This window comes from Mandrillus leucophaeus, unplaced genomic scaffold (assembly GCF_000951045.1).
Source record: "Mandrillus leucophaeus isolate KB7577 unplaced genomic scaffold, Mleu.le_1.0 Scaffold432, whole genome shotgun sequence".
Classification (NCBI taxonomy): Eukaryota; Metazoa; Chordata; class Mammalia; order Primates; family Cercopithecidae; genus Mandrillus; species Mandrillus leucophaeus.
In genome coordinates, this window is record NW_012104610.1 from 1,051,096 (window position 1) to 1,070,271 (window position 19,176).

General features: G+C 46.0%; 2 protein-coding genes across 13 annotated transcripts in view; one reads left to right on the forward strand and one right to left on the reverse strand.

Annotated features, from left to right (window-relative positions):
• Window positions 1–13,483, reverse strand: part of FOLR3 (folate receptor 3 (gamma)) — a 39,898-nt gene extending 26,415 nt beyond the window's left edge. The window contains exons 1-2 of the mRNA XM_011993670.1: window positions 13,427–13,483; window positions 13,164–13,314 (exon numbers count right to left, since the gene is read on the reverse strand). The gene's annotated coding sequence lies outside the window, so the exon portion shown is untranslated. The remainder of the gene's footprint in view (window positions 1–13,163; window positions 13,315–13,426) is intronic.
• A 2,053-nt stretch (window positions 13,484–15,536) lies between these two features.
• ANAPC15 (anaphase promoting complex subunit 15) lies at window positions 15,537–18,734 on the forward strand. Of its 12 annotated transcripts, none has more exons than XM_011993676.1 (6): window positions 15,537–15,665; window positions 16,815–16,899; window positions 17,025–17,154; window positions 17,708–17,767; window positions 18,086–18,223; window positions 18,371–18,734. In XM_011993676.1, the coding sequence occupies exons 3-6, from the start codon at window positions 17,035–17,037 to the stop codon at window positions 18,428–18,430; spliced, it is 378 nt and encodes a 125-aa protein (XP_011849066.1). In that variant the 5' UTR covers window positions 15,537–15,665; window positions 16,815–16,899; window positions 17,025–17,034; the 3' UTR covers window positions 18,431–18,734. The 12 variants fall into 12 exon arrangements, with proteins under 12 accessions (XP_011849066.1, XP_011849068.1, XP_011849067.1 ...); XM_011993678.1 differs by having other exon boundaries at window positions 18,383–18,734; XM_011993677.1 differs by having other exon boundaries at window positions 17,030–17,154.
• The last annotated feature ends 442 nt before the right edge of the window (window positions 18,735–19,176 follow it).

The following is a 19,176-nucleotide window of genomic DNA, read 5'->3' on the forward strand; positions in this document are numbered from 1 at the left end:
GTTTATATAAAAAAAGAGCTCTAATTCGCTTAAAGAAAATAAGTGCTTAGATCAAACATTTTTTGAAGGAAAAACAAAAGCTGTATTGCCTTTTAGTTCATGTGACTTTAATCTTTGAGAAAGAAAAACAATTTTGAAGATAATTGGTAAAATACAAATGTCATCAAAATGAAAATATGCGGTCTAATGTATGCGGGTCAGATACTAGGTTTGCTAAATGTTATAAGGTTATAAACTGCTTCTTTGGCTTTTGAGAACTGTTTGACTTGCCTGCTTTACAATTTGGTAAGGTCTGGGGACATATGGAATTAACCACACCCTTAACTATGCTGGAAAGAGTCACACTTTATCTGTGCCTAGTACATAATTAAAATAACTTACCAGGTTTTACATTAAAATTAAAAATTGCTAAGAGTTACCATTGGAACATGTAATTGAGACTACTGAAAATAGATTTACATGCAAGGGTGAAATTTGACTTTCTGTCTTGAAGATTTTCATGTAATGGTAAAAGATAATGAAAGGTTTTTGCCTTGCTTTAAAATTTTTGAGTCATCATTTTGGCTAAAATAAATAACATGGTAATCTGGAGTTCTATTTCAAAATAGTAAGTGTTTTAAATCTTTAATATGTTTGACAGACTTCCCAAAATCAAACTTCAGGTTCAAGGTTGTCTTTTCTAACCCCTAACTTTTGGATGCTACTGAAGGCCCCAGAGCATCCAAAAGAGAGGTAAACAGGATTATTTAACACATTTAGTTACATGGGATTGCCAAAATAAAAATAATGTATGACCTTCTTCAGTGTATATTTTAGTGAATAATATTAATATATGTTCCAAAATTGTATGGGATTTATTTATTTATTTATTTGAGATGGAGTCTCAGTCTGTCACCAGGTTAGAGTGCAGTGGCATGATCTTGGCTCACTGCAATCTCCACCTCCAGTGTTCAAGTGATTCTCCTCCCTCAGTCTCCTGAGTAGCTAGGACTACAGGCATGTGCTACCATGCCCAGCTAATTTTTGTATTTTTAGTAGAAACAGGGTTTCACCATGTTGGCCAGTATGGTCTAGATCTCTTGACCTCATGATCCATCTGCCTTGGCCTCCCACACTGCTGGAATTACAGGCATGAGCCATGGTGCCCGGCCTAATTGTTTGGGACTTCTAAAACGCAAACGTCTGAGTATATGCTATCAGTCATAATTAAGGTTATTGTGTTAAGTTATTATAAACCACAGAGAAAAACCAAATTTCTTTGTCAATCATGTTTTTGAGTGCGACTACCCAAGGATATTTTGTTATTCACAGACAATTGTTGTCTTGTTTTGACCCTTTTCAAAAGATGATTTGTGGTCAGCTATTGGACTTTGAAAGGTGCCCTCAAATGCAGGTTTCTAATGACTTTGGAGATTGTGACATTGGAACAGAGGAAAAGCATACAGGAGTCATAAAGAGCTGAAATGCCCATGAATATCAAGCAGAACAAGAGTTAACTGAATAAACTGAACTAATAGAAAACTGAAGTAATCCTTTTTAACTTTTTGCTTAAAACATTGCTGATCCTTGTTTTGTTTTTTCCAGAATCAAGGAAACTTCTTTTGAGCTATCTACAGCGTTTAACAATTGAGTAAGGTATACTCCTGCAAACAAAATTTGGAGCATATTTCTCTCTGCCTGGTTTATCTAGAATTTGGACACTATTTGTGAATATTCTTAACTTACAGAATATAGTTATTTGCATCAGTGCAATAAGAATCCATTTTCTTTTGCAGCAGGATGCAACTGGAGAAACTGGTTATTTTACCAAGGATTTGACTGGAATGGTGTGCTTTCCTTTAGGGAATCAAGCTTGACTTGCAGAGCCAATAAAATCCCCTTGGGAAAACTGGCTTCATACCTTGTCTACACAGTCCCTGGACAGGGTTCCTAACCTGTGGTGAGTAAAGAATGTCATTTTCTAACAGGGCCAGGAGTCCTATGTTATCTGGGGACCTCAAGAAAAGAAGAATTTACCCAACTCATAGGTATTGAGGGTACAAACCCATGGCTGAGCTCAGCTTTAAAAGGTCCTACTTGAGATTCCTTGTGAAACAGAGTTCCATCAAAGCCAATTTTAAAAGCCTATGTGAAAATAATTATTCTTGCTGCACTTTATGCAAATGACCAGGCCAAGTATAAGACCAAAGTTTATTTTGCAAACAACTCAGTCCTATCATGATTTATTTTTAATAGAAATGATGACTGGAGAGAGAAAAAATATTATGTTTCAAAATTTATCATACACTTGTCATTAAATTCTAGTGTCAGTTGTTTTTAAGCTTTTGCCTACTTTTTAGACTAATCCTCCTTATTCCTGTGAACCAACTAGTGATCTCTGGTTGTGGCTCAGAAGAAAGAGAAGGGATGGGTAATGTAAAAATATGAATCAATATTCTAGTTCTGGGCAATTATCCTGCAAATCCTGCCAGGTGATAGGAGTAAATAGGATGTGGTGCCCATAATCTGGAGGTTTTTTTGGGAAAATGAAACCAAGGGAGCAAACCAAAGCCAAGCCCCATGCACCCAAATCTTAGCAGATATAACTATAGCCACCAGTTATCTGGGCATGTCAGCAGCCTTGGGATTTTTGAGCTGTCCTTTCTCCCTTGTTGTTCCATTTTGATACATGTCATCTAATAACCCGAATTGTTTCTTCTCACTTAGAGGCCATCAAACTCTGAACAGTCAAGTAACCAGAGCCTTGAATGATGGCTCCCTTTAACCAGGGACCCTTAGATAGGCCCCTGAGGGAGCTCTGATTGCTGTTTGCCCAAAACAGCACCCTCTGTCAGCAGGAAGCAGTTGATTGTCTTTGTCTCTATTCTAATGACAGGTAGTTGTACCTCTTCAGAGGGGGAAATGAGAGGGACAGGAAGCAGCCAAATGCCTAGGCAAATAGGGACTGGTCCCTGGTGAAATCCCACCTCCAAGCCAAAGCCAGTTTAAAGCCTGAAAGCCAAGCTACAAGCTAAATCCTCAGACCAGATTGAAAACTTGTCTTCCCATTTGTTGTCCCTTCCTCTGACTGATCCCCAACCTTCAGCTATTTTACATATACTTACCTTTTCCTAATTGGTTTTCTACACTGTCGTGCCCATCTTTGAGTGGTGTCTTCACTTTAACCTGTTTTGCATACCCACAAACCAATCAGCATGCACTCCCCATCCTGTGCGTATAAAGGCCCCAGACTCAGTCAGCAGAGGGGAAGATGGCCGGACTTCAAGAAGACTTCGAGGAGACAACTGGACTTCATGGAAGAGATGGCTGGACTACAGAAGAGACGGCCTGACTTTAGGGGAAGATAAAAGATAACTGGCCCTTCTTGTTTCCTCTCCAGCTCCCCTTTCCACTAAGAGATATTTTGATCACTTAATAAAATTCTCCGCCTTCATCATCCTTCAATTGTCTGCACAACCTCATTCTTCTTGGACACTGGCCAAGGGCTCTGGACCCACCAAGTGCAGGTACCCAGAAAGGCTGTCACACTGGCTCTTTGCCCTTGCTGGCAGAGGGCAACCACCCCATGCAATGAGGCAAGGGGCCAACTGAGCTGCGAACACACCACCGTCCATGGACAGCAGAACTAGGAGAGCACTGTAATATCCTCTCTGGGGCTTCAGGGTCGTGAGCACCCCCACCTGGGCACTGCCACAGGCCCCACATGGAGATTTCTCCTGCCAGTGCCCAGAGCAGCCAGCTGGATCCTGCCCTTGCTCGCTCGCACCTGGACTGGCTGAGGGCCCTGCATGGAGCTTGCTGCTGTCAGCACCTGGAACAGCCAACCAGATCCTGCACTCACTCACTCATGTGCTCCCTCCTGCAAGGGATTGAGCATGGCAGACCTAATAAACAGGGCACCCCTCTTGTGAGTCCAGTGAAGCATCCCAGAAAAAGTACTGCATCAGAAGCACCCAGGAAATGGAAGGGAACAGTGGAGCACTGGAACACAGGTTGGGGGACAGCCAGGCCCTGGGGCTATAACTGCTGGTGACAAGATTGTGAGAATTTGGGTGCTAGGGTAGTCAGGCAGGAAGGACCCAACCCTCTGGCCTCCACCCAATATTCCTGCCTCAGGGAGAACTCCACAGAACAAGGATGACAGGGAGGACAGGGCATGACCAATGCGCTTTACTTTCCTAAAGTGCAAACTGAGGCCCACATGGGAGAGAGATGGTACCTGTGTCCATGTCCTAATATGTGGAATGTCCAAATGTTACTTTATATGGCAAAAGGGACTTTACAAACGTGATTAAGAAATGGGTCTTGAGATGGGGAGATGATCCTGGATTTTCTGAATGGGCTTGATGTAATCCTTATGTGAGGGAGGCAGCAGCTCAGAGAGAGTAGTAGGACACATAAAGGTGGAAGCAAGAGGTTAGAGGGATGCAAGGAAGGGGGGCCACCAGGCATGCAGGAAGCTTCTGGAAGCTGGAAAAGGCAAGGAAATTGATTGTTCTTGGAAGCTTCCACAAGGAATGTAGTCCTGCTGACACTTTGATTTATGGCTTCTGACCTCCAGAATTGAAAGAGAACAAATCTGTGTGGTTTAACCCAACAAGTTTGTAGTAATTTGTTACAGCAGCTATAGGAAATGAATACACAGCCAAGGTCCTCAGAGAATGGGTAATAGACCTTGGGCTGGATTCAAATCCAGTCAGTCAGCTCCCCTAGTTGGAGCCTCCTCTCTCCCTCGGTACTTAGATCAAGGCCTCTAGCTTAGGTCACTGAGCAGTTCCTTGGGTCAGAAGCTGAACCCCATTACATGTATTGTTTCATTTGACCCTGACAAGAACCCTGTGGGGCTGACAGTGCCCCTACATTACACATGGGGAAACTGAGGTTTGAAGATGTAAAAGGAAAATAAATCTTAGGGCCCCAAAATTACTAAGGGCAAGTCAATTACTATGGGAAAAGTCAATTTACTAAGACCAAGTCAATTTCTAAGGGAATAGTCAAGCCGGGAACTGCTTAGGGCAAACCTGCCTCACATTCTATTCCAAGAAAAGATAGCTACTAAGATTAAAAAGAAGACAAACTACACACCTTCCTCATAATTTGTGGACACAGAACAGACAGAACTCAAAGTCATCCCTATGCTCACTGAGATAAAAGCATATCATATCTGATTGCTTCCTTTGGAAAGGCTAATCCGAAACTCAACAGAATGCAAATGGTTGTCTCTTAACTACGTATGACTAGGAAGACCCCCACTCCACTTCAAGTTGTTCCACTTTTCCAGACTGAACCAATGTACATCTTACATATATTGATTGATGTCTCATGTCTCCTTAAACTATATAAAACCAAGCTGTGCCTCAACCACCTTAGGCATATGTTATCGGGACCCCCTGAGGCTGTGTCATGGGTGCATGCTTAGCCCTGGCAAAACAAACTTCCTAAATTGATTGAGACTTGTCTCAGATACTCTTTGGTTTACAAAGGTGAAGGGCCTTGATCAAGGTCAGAGCATGCAATGAGGAATCAATGAGCTGGGCCCCAGATTCAAGTCTTCTGCTCTTCCCTGCACACTACAGACACCACATATGTACAGTAGATACATTTTGGTGTCTCATTCATTCATTCAACAGATACTTGATGAATATCTACTGATGCCCAGGTACTGTGCTGGGTGCTGAGGATATGCTGGTGAACACCTGTGACACCCAGAGGTGAGGAAGACAGGCACAACTTAAACAAATAAGCACACAATTAGATGTATAGTTAAAACAGGTGGTATTTGTTCAACCATTTTTATAGCAGTACTATTTGCAATAATCAAAAAGTGGAAACAATCCAAATGTCTATCAAAAGATGAATGGATATGCAACATGTGATATGTACAAATGACTATTACTCAGCCTTAAAAAGGAAGAAAATTCTGGCTGGGCGCGGTGGCTCAAGCCTGTAATCCCAGCACTTTGGGAGGCCGAGACGGGTGGATCACGAGGTCAGGAGATCGAGACCATCCTGGCTAACACGGTGAAACCCCATCTCTACTAAAAAATACAAAAAACTAGCCAGGCGAGGTGGCGGGCACCTGTAGTCCCAGCTACTTGGGAGGCTGAGGCAGGAGAATGGCATAAACCCGGGAGGCAGAGCTTGCAGTGAGCTGAGATCCGGCCACTGCACTCCAGCCTGGGCCACAGAGCGAGACTCCGTCTTGAAAAAAAAAAAAAAAAGGAAGAAAATTCTGAAACATGCAACAACAGCTTCATAGATGAACCTTGAAGACATTATGCTAAGTGAAATAAGCCAATTACAGAAAGAAAAATACTGTATGATTCTGTTTACATAAGGTACCTGGAGTAGTCAAAATTCATAGAGACTAAGTAGAATGGTGGGTGCCAGGGGCTTGGGGAGGCTGGGTGGGGAGCTACTGTTTAATTACAGAGTTTCAGCTGGAAAAGATGAGAGTTCTGGGGAATGGATGTAGTGATGGTTACACACAATGTGAATGTACTTAATGCCACTGAATTGTACATTTAAAAATGGCTAAAATTGGCCAGGCGCGGTGGCTCACACCTGTAGTCCCGGCACTTTGGGAGGCTGAGGTGGGCAGATCACCAGAGGTCAGGAATTTGAGACAAGCCCAACCAACATAGAGAAACCCCATCTCTACTAAAAATACAAAATTAGCCAGGCCATGGTGGCACATGCCTGTAGTAATCCCAGCTACTTGGGAAGCTGAGGTGGGAGAATCACTTGAACCCAGGAGGCGGAGGTTGTGGTGAGCCAAGATCGCGCCATTGCACTCCAGCCTGGGCAACAAGAGCAAAACTCAGTGTCCAAAGAAAAAAAAAGGCGAAAATTGTAAATTTTTTGTTATATGTATTTTACCGCACAATATATATATTCACACACACATATATATAAAATACATGTATTTTATATATACATACATATATAAAATACATGTATTTTATATATACATACATATATAAAATACATACATATATAAAATATATGTATTGTGTATGTATTAGGTGAGGTGCTATGAGAAAAAGAGAAGATGCTGTGGAAGAGTGCTCCTTGCACCAGAGCTAATCTGGTTTGGGGCTGCCGGGGGGACCTCTCTGAGACCAAAAGGGTGGGAACTGACCCAGTAAAGAAGGAGGACAGCGTCCCAGGCAACGGAAGCATTGTGCAAAGGCCCTGAGGCAGAACATGTTTTAGTGGGTCTGAAGATCTGCAGAACTGTTGGGGTGTGGTTGGGGTGCAGAAAGCAAGAAGGAGGTTGGCTGTAGATGAGGGTGGACAGGCAGGCAGGGACAGATCTTGCCTGGCAAGGACTTCAACTCACAGGCTAAAAGCAATGGGAAACCAGGGAAAGGTTTTAGGCAGCCATGTATGGTTTGAAGTGTAGTGTGGTGGGAAGTTAGCCAGTTATTGCAGTAGCCCAGGCAATAGATGGCTCTGGACTGGAGTGGGGCGTGGAGATGGGGATATGTGGCACTGGGCTGGGAGTGATGGGGAGGTGTCAGAGAACCAGTTACCAAGTTTCCAGCTGCACTGCAGTATGGGGAGGTTGACTGGAGGCTCCCCTGAACCCATTCTCCAAAATGGTGCCTAATCTACAAGTTTTTTTTTTTAATTGTGGCAACATACATACAATAAAAATCATTTTAACAATTTTTACATGTCCAGTTCAGTACACTCACATTAAGTACATTCACATTGTTGTGAATCCATCCAGAACTCTTTTTTTTTTTTTTTTTTAAAGACAGGTTCTTGCTCTATCACCCAGGCTGGAGTGCAATGGCACCATTTTGTCTCACTGCAACCTCTACCTCCTGGGCTCAAACAATCCTCTCATCTCAGCCTCCCAAGTAGCTGGGACCACAGACACACACCACTATACCTGGCTAATTTTTGTATTTTTGGTAGAGATGGGGTTTCACCATGTTGCCCAGGCTAGTCTCAAACTTCTGCGCTCGAGTAATCCTCCCACCTCGGCCTCCCAAAATGGTGGGATTACAGGCGTGAGCCACCACGACCAGGCTCATCCAGAATGCTTTTCATCTTCCCCAGCTGAAAATGTATCCATTAAATACAATCCTCCCTCAACAGATATAGGGGATTGGTTCCAGGAGCCCCCCATACCCAAATCCACACATACTGACGTCCCACCCTTCATATATGTGGGTTTTGCATCCTCTGAAGACTGTATTTTTTATCTGTGATTGATTGAAAAAAATCCACATATTAGCGGACCCATGCAGTTCAAACCTGTGCTGTTCATGGGTCAACAGTAATAACTCTTTAAGCAGAAACAGGATACCCATAAAAACAAACAAACAAAAAAACCCAAAACAGTAATAACTCCCTACTCCCCAAGCTCCTGGCAACCACCATCCTACTTTCTGTCTCTGAATTTGACTTCTCCAGGAACCTCAGAAAAGTGAAATCCTACAGTATTTGTCCTTTCGTGACTGGCTTATTTCATTTAGTATAGTCTTTGAGGTTCATACATGTATTCGCAACAGTGTTTAGGACAAAATGTTGTAAAGGTTGCTAAAAGTATGATGTAAAGACTGAGAGGAAGCAGGGCAAAGTTAAGCCTGATAAATGTGGTCAAAGTTTCTCCACACCAGCCAAGGAGCGGGCCTTACCACCCCACCCCGCAGCACACACCTGAAGCTTCATTTCTCCCCAGCCCCTACTTAGGGCCAGCTGATGTTCCTGGGTCTCCCTGCCTGTGTCTGCCTGAGCGTGTATGACTGTGGTTCATTGTCCATCGGGGTGGGAGGATATATGTGTGTGCCTGTGCATTTGTTTTCTGTTGGTGCCATAACAAACTACCACAAACTAAGTGGCTTAAAACAACACTAATTAATTAATTAATTGATTTTTGAGACAAGGTCTCGCTCTGTTGCCCAGGCTGGTCCCAAACTCCTCAGCTCAAGCGATCCTCCTGAAGCAGGGGAAGAGGAAAAATATAGCAGGAGAATAGTAAAGGGAATTAAAAGTTGGATCAAGGGCAGAATGAGTAAAAGCAGGGAACGGAAGCAAGCTGAAGGGGCAGGTGAGCAAGAAGCGAGATAAGAAGCAGAACAGCCAAAACAAAAGTGAGAAAGAAGCCCCCATGTGGCCTAAATCTGGACCAAACCTGTCAGGGGCAGCTCCTTAGAGATGGGCATGCACATTAAAGAGAAAAAGTATCCTTAAAATGACCCTGTATGGTAATTAGCTCATTGAAGCTCGTGCATATGGACTGCAAATCATGCATGTACTTAAAATTATGGGATGCAGGTGACACACAAGGGCCAAAGTAACTAAGCAACATATCTATCAATAAAAAAGGCAGACACTGGCTAGAGATTAGGCAGCTTTGGGAAGAGAAGAAACACACACACACATACACACACACACAAAAAGACCCAGAGTACACCAAACTAATGTTGATCTCATCTGCCAGAGGTCAGTCCACTCTCCCTCCGAGAGTGTAATACCGTGCTTAATAAGCTTTTGCCGCTTTGCTTTGCTATCTGTGTGTGTCTGGTCCAGTTCTTTGTTCAGGACACCAAGAGCCTAAAACTACCGGGCACTATCCAGTAACACGCCTACCACAGCCTCCCAAGTAGCTGGGACTACAAGAATGTGCCACTGTGCCCAGCAAAAAACACAAGCTTATTAACTTCCAGTTCTGTAGGTTACAAGTATAACATGGGTCTCAATTTAGGGTATCAGGGGCCGGGTGTAGTGGCTCACGCCTGTAATCCCAGCACTTTGGGAGGCGGAGGCAGGCGGATCACCTGAGACCAGCCTGACCAACACGGCGAAACCCCATCTCTACTAAAAATACAAAAATTAGCCAGGTGTGGTGGTGGGCGCCTGTAATCCCAATTACTCAGGAGGCTGAGGCAGGAGAATCCCTTGAACCTGGGAGGCAGAGGTTGCAGTGAGCCGAGATCCCACCATTGCACTCCAGCCTGGGGGACAGAGCAAGACTCTGTCTCAAAAAAATTTTTAAAAATTTTTAAAAATTAAGATGTCAACAGGTCTTTGTTCCTTTCTGGAGGCTCTAGGGAAGAATCCATTTCCTTGCCCTTTTCAGCTTCTAGAGGCTGCCAGTGTTCCTTGGCTCATGGCCCCTTCCTCCACCTTCAAAGTCAGCAGTGTAGTATCTCTCTGACGCTTCTTCCTTGTCTAGTCGATCTGATTTTAAGGATTAGTGTAAATAGATTGGACCCACCTGGATAATCACCCCATGTGAAAGTCCTTAACCTTAATCACATCTGCAAAGTCCCTTTTGCCAGGTAAGATAGACACCATAGGAATAGGACATGGGTATCTCTGGGGAGCCTTCATTCTGCATAAAAGTGAGGGTGTGTGTGTATGTATGTAGGTCTGTGTCTACCACCTCTGCATAAAGTGAGGGGGTGTGTATGTGTAGGTCTGTGTCTCCTCAGCCTTTGCCTCCAATGCAGAGGGCCCCTCTTCAAACTTCGTGTCTATTTTGCTATAGTCAGAATGTGGAAACCTTAGCCCATTAAACCTTAGTGAGGAAACCTTACCATATATTTGTGGTAAGCAAATACATGCAAAACCACCATGCAAATAGGGACCTGGCTGGAGCCCCTCTCCTGGGGCTGGCTTTCTAGGGAACTGGAAGATAATTCACAGAGATCCCTTCCAACGCATCTATCCATCCCAAGCTCAGAATCAGGTCCAGAGAGGCCACAATGATGGGAAATAAATGAGGTGTTGAGTGACCACGAGGCAGAACAAGCCTTATACCCCATGCTAAGGGCTAAGGTGCACTCCCTCAGCTAGCCCACCCAGTGGAGCTCTCCAGCCCCTCCCACCCAACCAACCTGCCCTCCACACACCATGCTCTCCTGCCTGGGCATTCTCTTCATTCCCTCCCACCACAGCCCCTGCCTAAGGAGGCCCCTCCCACCTAGGAGGCTTCCCCTTTCCTCCTCTCTGACTCAAACTCTGAAGCATCCTTCAAGACCCAGCTGAAGTCTCCCCTGCTCAAGGAAGACTTTCTCAGCATGTCCCTGTCCTCCTCCAAGGGTGTACCTTGTCCTTTGAGCACAGGGTACTGTCTCCTGGTCCTGTTTCTTTCGTAGTGCCCATCACCAAGATCGCCACACAACAGGCCCTCGGTCAATGTCATGTCCTGGGCACACTACACCCTTTCAGGCCTCTGCACTTCTGCACATGCTGTCTGCTCTTGACTAGAATATTCTTTCCTAACTCCTCTTGCAAGGTCTCATCTCCTGAGGAGCCTTCTCCACCTCCCCTCCCACACTGCTCTTCTCTTTTTAACATTACCACTTTTCTCTTTTTAGAACCTATCCCTGAGGCCGGGCGCGGTGGCTCAAGCCTGTAATCCCAGCGCTTTGGGAGGCCGAGACGGGCGGATCACGAGGTCAGGAGATCGAGACCATCCTGGCTAACACGGTGAAACCCCGTCTCTACTAAAAATACAAAAACTTAGCCGGGCGAGGTGGCAGGCGCCTGTAGTCCCAGCTACTCGGGAGGCTGAGGCAGGAGAATGGCGTGAACCCGGGAGGCGGAGCTTGCAGTGAGCTGAGATCCGGCCACTGCACTCCAGCCTGGGTGACAGAGCGAAAAAAAAAAAAAAAAAAAAAGAACCTATCCCTATTATACCATTCTTCATGTGAACTATAATTCCATTAGACCCAAGGAAACAAATCCATCTTATATAAACATTTGTTGAGTGACTACTCTGCTAGACACTGTGCAAGGTGCCAGGGAAATAGACATGAATCACACAGAGATCTGGCCTAAAGGGCCTAATGACTTGCGTTAGTCTGGTACCCACACCATACCGGGTAGTTGAAGAGGACTAGGACACAAATCGGATTCCTCTGTGAGTCCCCATCGGCAAGCACATACCAGCCCATAAGGAAGATTTGTGGAACAATGCAAGATTTTGACATTCTTGAGTTCTAGCTTCACCTCAGACAAGCTGCTTTACTTTCCTGAGCCTCAGGTTCCTCATCTGCTAAATGAAGGCAGAATTCCCAGGGGTGGGCTAAGGATAAGTGGAGACTATGAGTGGGAAAACCCTCTGGAGACCAACCATCCCTCCATATGTATGAAAGGTAGTGACTGTGACTGTGACATTCTCCTCTGTCCCCTACCAGGGTCAGCCATGCTCCTCAAGGCTTATGGAAGGAATGAGTAAGCAGCTCTCACTAGCACTGAATTCATACCACTCAAATCTGGCCCTTCCTGGATCCTAGAGAATTCTCTGCATAGAGTCATGGTTTCCATCTTCAGCCTCTGGGCTCTGGATTTATTGATTTCTGTTGAGAAATCTCCATCCTACCCCTGTTTTCCATTCCTAGGCCCTGGTTTGTATAAATCACAAATAAGGCAAATGTAAAAATCTAAGAATGGGAAGGGTTAGGCTAGGGGAATCCCTTCCAGGGACTCACATCAGAGCTGGCGACGTGGTTAGGCTATTATGTTAGAGAACATGGGAGCTTGTGAATGGGGAGACATTTACCTGGGGTCCCCAGCAAGTCAGCAATAAGAGAAAGGTGAAACCCAAGATGCCCGGATCCCATCCCATCCACTCCATATAGGGCCACCAAAGACCTTCCCTATCTGGGTCCCCTATCATTCTTTCTCATCTCTCTCCACCCCACACATCCAGTTCTGCCCAGATTCTCAATGTTCTCCAAACATGCCCTTGAATGAAAGATGCCTCTTTGTGCACCCTCTTTTCCCACTTATCTACCAGTGGGCTTAACTCCTACTCATCCCTCAAGGCCCACTCAAATGTTTTCTTTTCTGGAACAAAAGCCTAAATTTAGTTTGTCCAGAACCCATTCATCTCCCCTCCTCTGTGTTCTCATGTATTCTCTATATACATTGATTTTAACAATTATTACCCTCCTCTATAATTGTCTATAACTGTCCTAGTACTCACTATATTTTTCTCTAGGGCAGGAATTATTTCTGCTTCTCCTCTGTCCCCAGGGCCTAGAAAGGTGTCTGGCACTCAGTTGGTACTCAGTAAATGTCACCAGCTAACCCGTCATCATGACTTACTGAGCCTGGCTGATGACCTTCAAAATAAACTCTGTTACTAGGTAATTTCCAGCAGGCGGAGTTATCGGGAAGGACAGGGCAAATGGTACCTGACGTAGGAATCCTGTAAGAAAAAGATGCCGGTGGAGAAACTGATGGAGACACAGGTCACAGGAGGAAGATGAGGAATCCAGGAGAAGGTCATGCTGGGCCCTGGGGACATAGTAACCATTCAGTCCCTGCCCTCAAGGAGCTCATGGTCTGCTGGGGAAATAAACAGAAGCACAATTTTATATGGAATGAGGCTGTAGTAGACCATTTTCTCCTCCTAATACCCTTTCTTTGCATGGCTTCCAAGATACCATCAACTCACCTAGCTTTCTACTTATCTTTTTGGTCTTCCTTCTCCATCTGGTTTGTTGCTTTTCCTAGTTTCCTCAAATTCGGAATATTGGAGGACACTATTTTCCATCTACACTCACTCCCTTGGTGATCTCATCCAGTCTCATGACTTTAAACACCATCTATGTGCCAATGACTCCCAAATCCAGCCCAGATCTCTGCCCTGACCTACAGATTTGTATGCCTCCCTGCCGCCTCAACATCTCTACTCTAATGGGCATCTCAGACTCAACACACTCAAACCTGAGCTCCCCATCAAAAAAAAAAAAAAGAAATCCCTCCCTCATCACCTCCCCAGTCTTTCCCATCTCAAAACAGTTGCAACGCCCATCTTCTAGTTGTTCAGCCCAAAAATCGTGGCTCCTTTCTTATTCTGGCATTCTACGTCTGTTAGCAAACCTTGTAGTCTCTACCATTTAAATAAATTTAGAATTCAACTACTTCTCATCCACTACCTCTAGACTATCATAATAGGCTCCTAACTGGTCTCCCTGCTTCTGCCATTGTTTCCCCTATGCCCAGTCTATTCTTTATAGAACAGCCAGAGTAACTCAGTTAAAATGTAAATCAGATTGTGTGGACCCTGTGCTCACAACCCTCCACTGACTCCCTAACTCCTCATGTCCTACCTATTACTCGCCCTAGAGAACACTATGCCCAAGCCATTCTAGGCCCTCTGCACTTCCATTCTCTCTCACTGAAATGCTCTTCCACAAATATCAGAAGGCTCTCTGCTTCTTCAGACCTTTACTCAAAAGTCACCTTCCCAGTGACTTTGGCCCCCCAATCAAAAATAAAACACCTCCCCTGCAAATATTTTATTCCCACTTCTCAGATTTTTCTCCTCAGTATTTACTGCAATCTTAAAACTACATATTTTATTTATCTATCTTCTTCATTGTTTACCTCTCTCATAATGAAGGCTGTATGAAAAGAGGGACTTTTTTGGTCTGTTTTGTTTACTACTGTATACCCACTACTAAGAATAGTGACGGACATATACTAAGGCACTCAATAGGTATTTGTTAAACAAATGAAAAAGTCATTTCCAAGAGGCAAAGTGTACTCTTTAATGAAAAACTATAACAAACGGTGCTATTTGGCAATATAATCACATTCAATATGCACAGTACATGACCTCTTGAACAATTCTTATCCAATCTTCACATCAGCCCAGGATAGAAGGAAGGCTGGGCAGAGATTATGATGCTGGTTGACAAAGAAGCTGAGTTCAGAGAGCAAAAGGACTCGCCAAAACTCACACATCTGTCCAGGACAGTACTGGAAATGTGGACGACTGCTGTCCCTGGAAGAGCCTGGTAAGTGATGGAGCTTAATAGGAATTGGGTTTGAAGGACCTCTGTTTCCAGAAAGCATGAGTATCTCTAAAGGAGAAGCTGAGTCAGAGGTTACTGGAACTGAGGCGTCAGCGAAGGAATGGGAGAGGTTACGAGGTTGACCTCTAAGGGGACTTGGCCCAGGTCTGAGGAGGGCAGCAGATTCCCCAAGCAACAGAATGCTGTGCCTGAGGCTGACTAGTCATTCAAGTCTGTATATAATCTCCAATGTCAGAATTCAACAGACAACCTTAAGAGAGATCACTGAGTCTACTGCATGTCTGCAGGGTTTGGCTTCCCTGGACTGTGAGGTCTTCCAGGGAAGCCACCATTTTCATAGATGTATCCCCAGTTTCTAGCAAGGCCTGGAATATAGTAATATAGGAACTCAAATATTTTTGTTCAGAGCAAAAATAAAAAAGAATGAATGTGCTCAAACGGGAAACTGAAGCTGAGAGAGCACAGACAGGAGGGGCATAACATTAACCAGCAATTCTGGAGTAGTAACAGATTAGTTTTCTGGGATGCAGCAGGACAAACGGCCCTCGCACTAAGAGGTTGCTGTAAACTATTCTTCAGAAGGGGTTAACAAGCAAATGTTGCCTGGGAACAAAGCGGCAGGGGTTAAATGTAGCCGTAGTAGTGGGGCCAGGATGGAGAGGCCGATTGGCTGAGCCTCGAGGCGGGTCACACTTCCTTCCCTAACACTGTGACTAAGGTATGCAACGTCACATCCGGTTTAGTGGGCGGGAGCAGGGAACAAAAGGAGACGAAGGACGCATGCGTTTGGTGAGTCCCGGATTCTGGTGGGTTCTTCCGCTCAGGCTGAGTGAAGCGCTTCCGGGTCGCCGCCGGCTGCAGCTTCCCGGCGCGGTAAGTACAGAGACAAGGGTGCCGTCGTCTCCTTGCCCCTTCATTCCTTCTCCCACAGAAACCCATTTCCTTTGACCCGACTGCCCAGGAGCTCCATATTGAGAGTCCTTAACCCTTAAAGAGCTCCAGTTCATTGGCCGCTTCCTCGAGACTAAGCCCCACCCCTCACACAAGGTTCGTCATTCATTGGTGTCACTTCCTGTCACCCAGCATTTCTTTCAGTTAATTGGCCCTACCCAGGCCCCGCTTTTTTCGCGTTTAGCAACCCTATAAGGCCAAATTTCTGTCTTGAGTCCCGCCCTACTTTCTTTCTGTTGGTCAACTGCATGGTCATTACCGTAATGAGTAAAGAATGGGCGGTGGCTTTGCGACGGTGGGTTGGGCTTTCCGAGCTGAGATCTCTGGCCTGTCAGTACTTCTTGGACATGAGGGTGTTTTCTCTCGTGCCTAATTACGCAGGTTGGGAATCTGAGATACAGGGAAGGGCAGCGGCTGGCCCTGGGTCGGTCAGATAAATTAGGACAGAAGCAGGACCAGCATCAATTCTTTTCTCCTGCTCATCCCTTTCACGGAGGAGTTCTAAGCCCCGACTCACTGTATGACCTAAAGCCAGTCTCTGCCTGTCGCTGGGCCTCAGTTTGCCTGTCCTCAGTTTAATAAAGATTATCTAGCACTCCTGGTCGGCTCCCTCAACCGCTCAAAGCTGATTGTACCCTTATAATGTTAGTTCATCCATTCAATCTTACATCTACTTATTTATCCACTTATTCATGCCTCCTAGAATGTCTTACTAAGCCCTGCTTGCATATGCTACAATCCCCCCACCCCAACATTTGGCTGTGATTCATGAGCGGTCGTTAGTGTCCTAAATTTCTGACACTGGGTGGGTGTGGCATGGGCCATCATAAAGGTGCAAAAAGCAGGTTTTAGTGTATAGAGGAGGTAGGGATAATTTCAGTAGAACCCTGCTACCTCTAATTTTGTATACTTTCATAATGCCAGTCTGCATTCTGGATTCCTATTCCTACACTTGACTCCCATTCCCTTCCCTCCTTGAACAACCTGCAAACAGCTTTATTTATCCATTATTTACTTAATTATCAGAATAACTTTGACGGTGGTATAATTGTTATTATCCCCATTTTACAGATGAAGACATTGAGGCCCAGAGAGGTTAAGTGACTCAGCCAAGGTCAAACAGCTAGTAAGTGTTGGAGCCAGGACTCAAAGCCAGGTCTATCTGATTCCTAGTGGGAGGGGCTGCTTTCCTGCTGTCTTCCACCCTATCCCTAAATCAAATTACAACCAAATTAAAAACGAAAACTAAGCAAAACACATTGACTTGACCCTTTCCCTCAGTCTAGGAGCCATGTCCACTTTGTTCCCCTCACTCTTCCCTCGTGTGACTGAGACACTGTGGTTTAATCTGGATCGACCCTGTGTGGAAGAGACAGAGCTGCAGCAGCAGGAACAGCAGCATCAGGCCTGGGTGAGTGAGCAGCTAGCACAGCACAGACAGAGACCCCAGCACAGACAGAGACCCCCTTCAGTGGGCCATGACCCAGCCTTATTTTGGAAATCTGCCCAGGAAGAGCTTTTTGCCCTCAGCTGGGAATAATCAGGCTGGGAGCCAGGGAGCCAAGGTTCTCATCTTTTCATACCCTAATTTACAGGGGTACCATGTGACTTCTGGGCCAGATTAGAGCCCAGGCTGCTGACACTCAGCCCAAGCTCTTTTCCCTAAAGCACAGGAAATAATTTTGACTATTGAGGATCTAGCAGATGACGCTTTCTAGGCTGGTAAGTCTCTCACTTCATCCTCACCATAATTATATGAAAAAACCGAGGCTCAGAGAGTTTAAGTATTTAGATCAAGTTCATAAATGGCAGATGACAAGAAAGGGATTGAATCTCCCTGAGAACTGGGAGGAGGCTTCTCCCCCACACGTGTGGCTCGTCTTCTGGGCAGAATGGGCCAGTCCCATGCCCCTGACCTGCCCTACTTGGGCTCTGGCCTTTTTCGTCTATGCCTTTGCCCACAGCTCCAAAGCATCGCAGAGAAAGACAACAACCTGGTTCCTATTGGCAAGCCAGCCTCAGAGGTGAGTGGCTCTAGCAGGTGGGGCCTGTGTGGGGGCCACAGTGGACCGAGGCTCTGCTCTAATTCTGAATGTCCTGCCTTTCACCCAGAGCAGTTGTGGTTCTCAGATCTGGGTGAAGGGCAAAAACGAGAGATAGAAGGGGTGGGCATTGGGCCTAGCATTAAGGTCCTGCAGAACATGCACCAGCCTGCTAGACTCAAGGAGGGAGGGTTGGGGTGGGGGGTCATTCATTGGCCCTAGAGAGAGGTTCAAGTGGGTCAGTTCTTGAACTGATCCACGCAGGCCTGTAGGGCTTACAGGCTCTGTCCTGCCCACCAGCACTATGATGACGAGGAAGAAGAGGATGATGAAGACGATGAGGATAGTGAAGAGGACTCAGAGGATGATGAGGACATGCAGGACATGGACGAGATGAATGACTACAATGAGTCGCCTGATGACGGAGAGGTCAATGAGGTAGGCAGGGGGTATGGGGGAGGGCCTCTCTTCCTGGGCCCCTGCTTCTGACCCAGTTGATGGCCAAAGGGTACAGAAACCCTGGATCCAGCCAGGGACAGGATCTGGGGCTGAGGCTGGCTGAGGCCCCTCCCCACCCACACCCAGCCTCCTCTCCAGGTGGACATGGAAGGCAACGAACAGGATCAGGACCAGTGGATGATCTAGGTAGACAAGGCAGGGTGGCCTCAGAGAGATTCCAGGCCAGCCCAAACTACCCTGCATCCCAACCCCCAACCCCTGCCCACAGAACCAGCTGATGGCCCCAGTGCCTGAAAGTGCCCTTGGGCACCTCCTCAGCTGCTGCCAGGATCTGGTCTCCTTGGCCCCTCCTAGGCCATCGATCTGCACTTGAAATCCCCAGGGCCTGAGCCCCACTCCACCTTCCTGGCCAGTACCTCACCCCTTGATTGGCAGGTCTGGTCTCTTTCTAAGTTTCTTTAATAAAGACAAAGGAGTGATTTTTCCCCCATGTCTATTCCCTCTTTGTTGGTGGGGCCCAGAGGAGTCCAGCATCTTCTTTTGGGCTTTGGGGAGAGGGCACTCAAGGGACATCAGCCACACCTAATTGGCTAAGTGGGCCAGGGTTAGGGAAGGCCAGGGCATGCCTGGCCCTGGGTCCAGGGTTCTGTGCCATTTTCTCTGGCCCAGCTTGCATCCAGCTATTCCTGCAGGGCCTCTAACTCACTGTCTGCCACTTCCTCTGATCCCACCCTGAATGGCATGGGCTGAGGATGGGAGGCTTTCTGAGGCCGAGAACTGGGAGGTCCCTGGAGCTCTCCCATCCAGCTTCCTTCATGTTAAGAGAGAAGATTAAATCTCAGAGCAAGGCAGGGATTCCCTTGGAGTCACTCAGCAAATCAGTGACAGAGATGGGTCAGGAGCTCAGCAAGAATGCTGTCAGTCCATGGTTC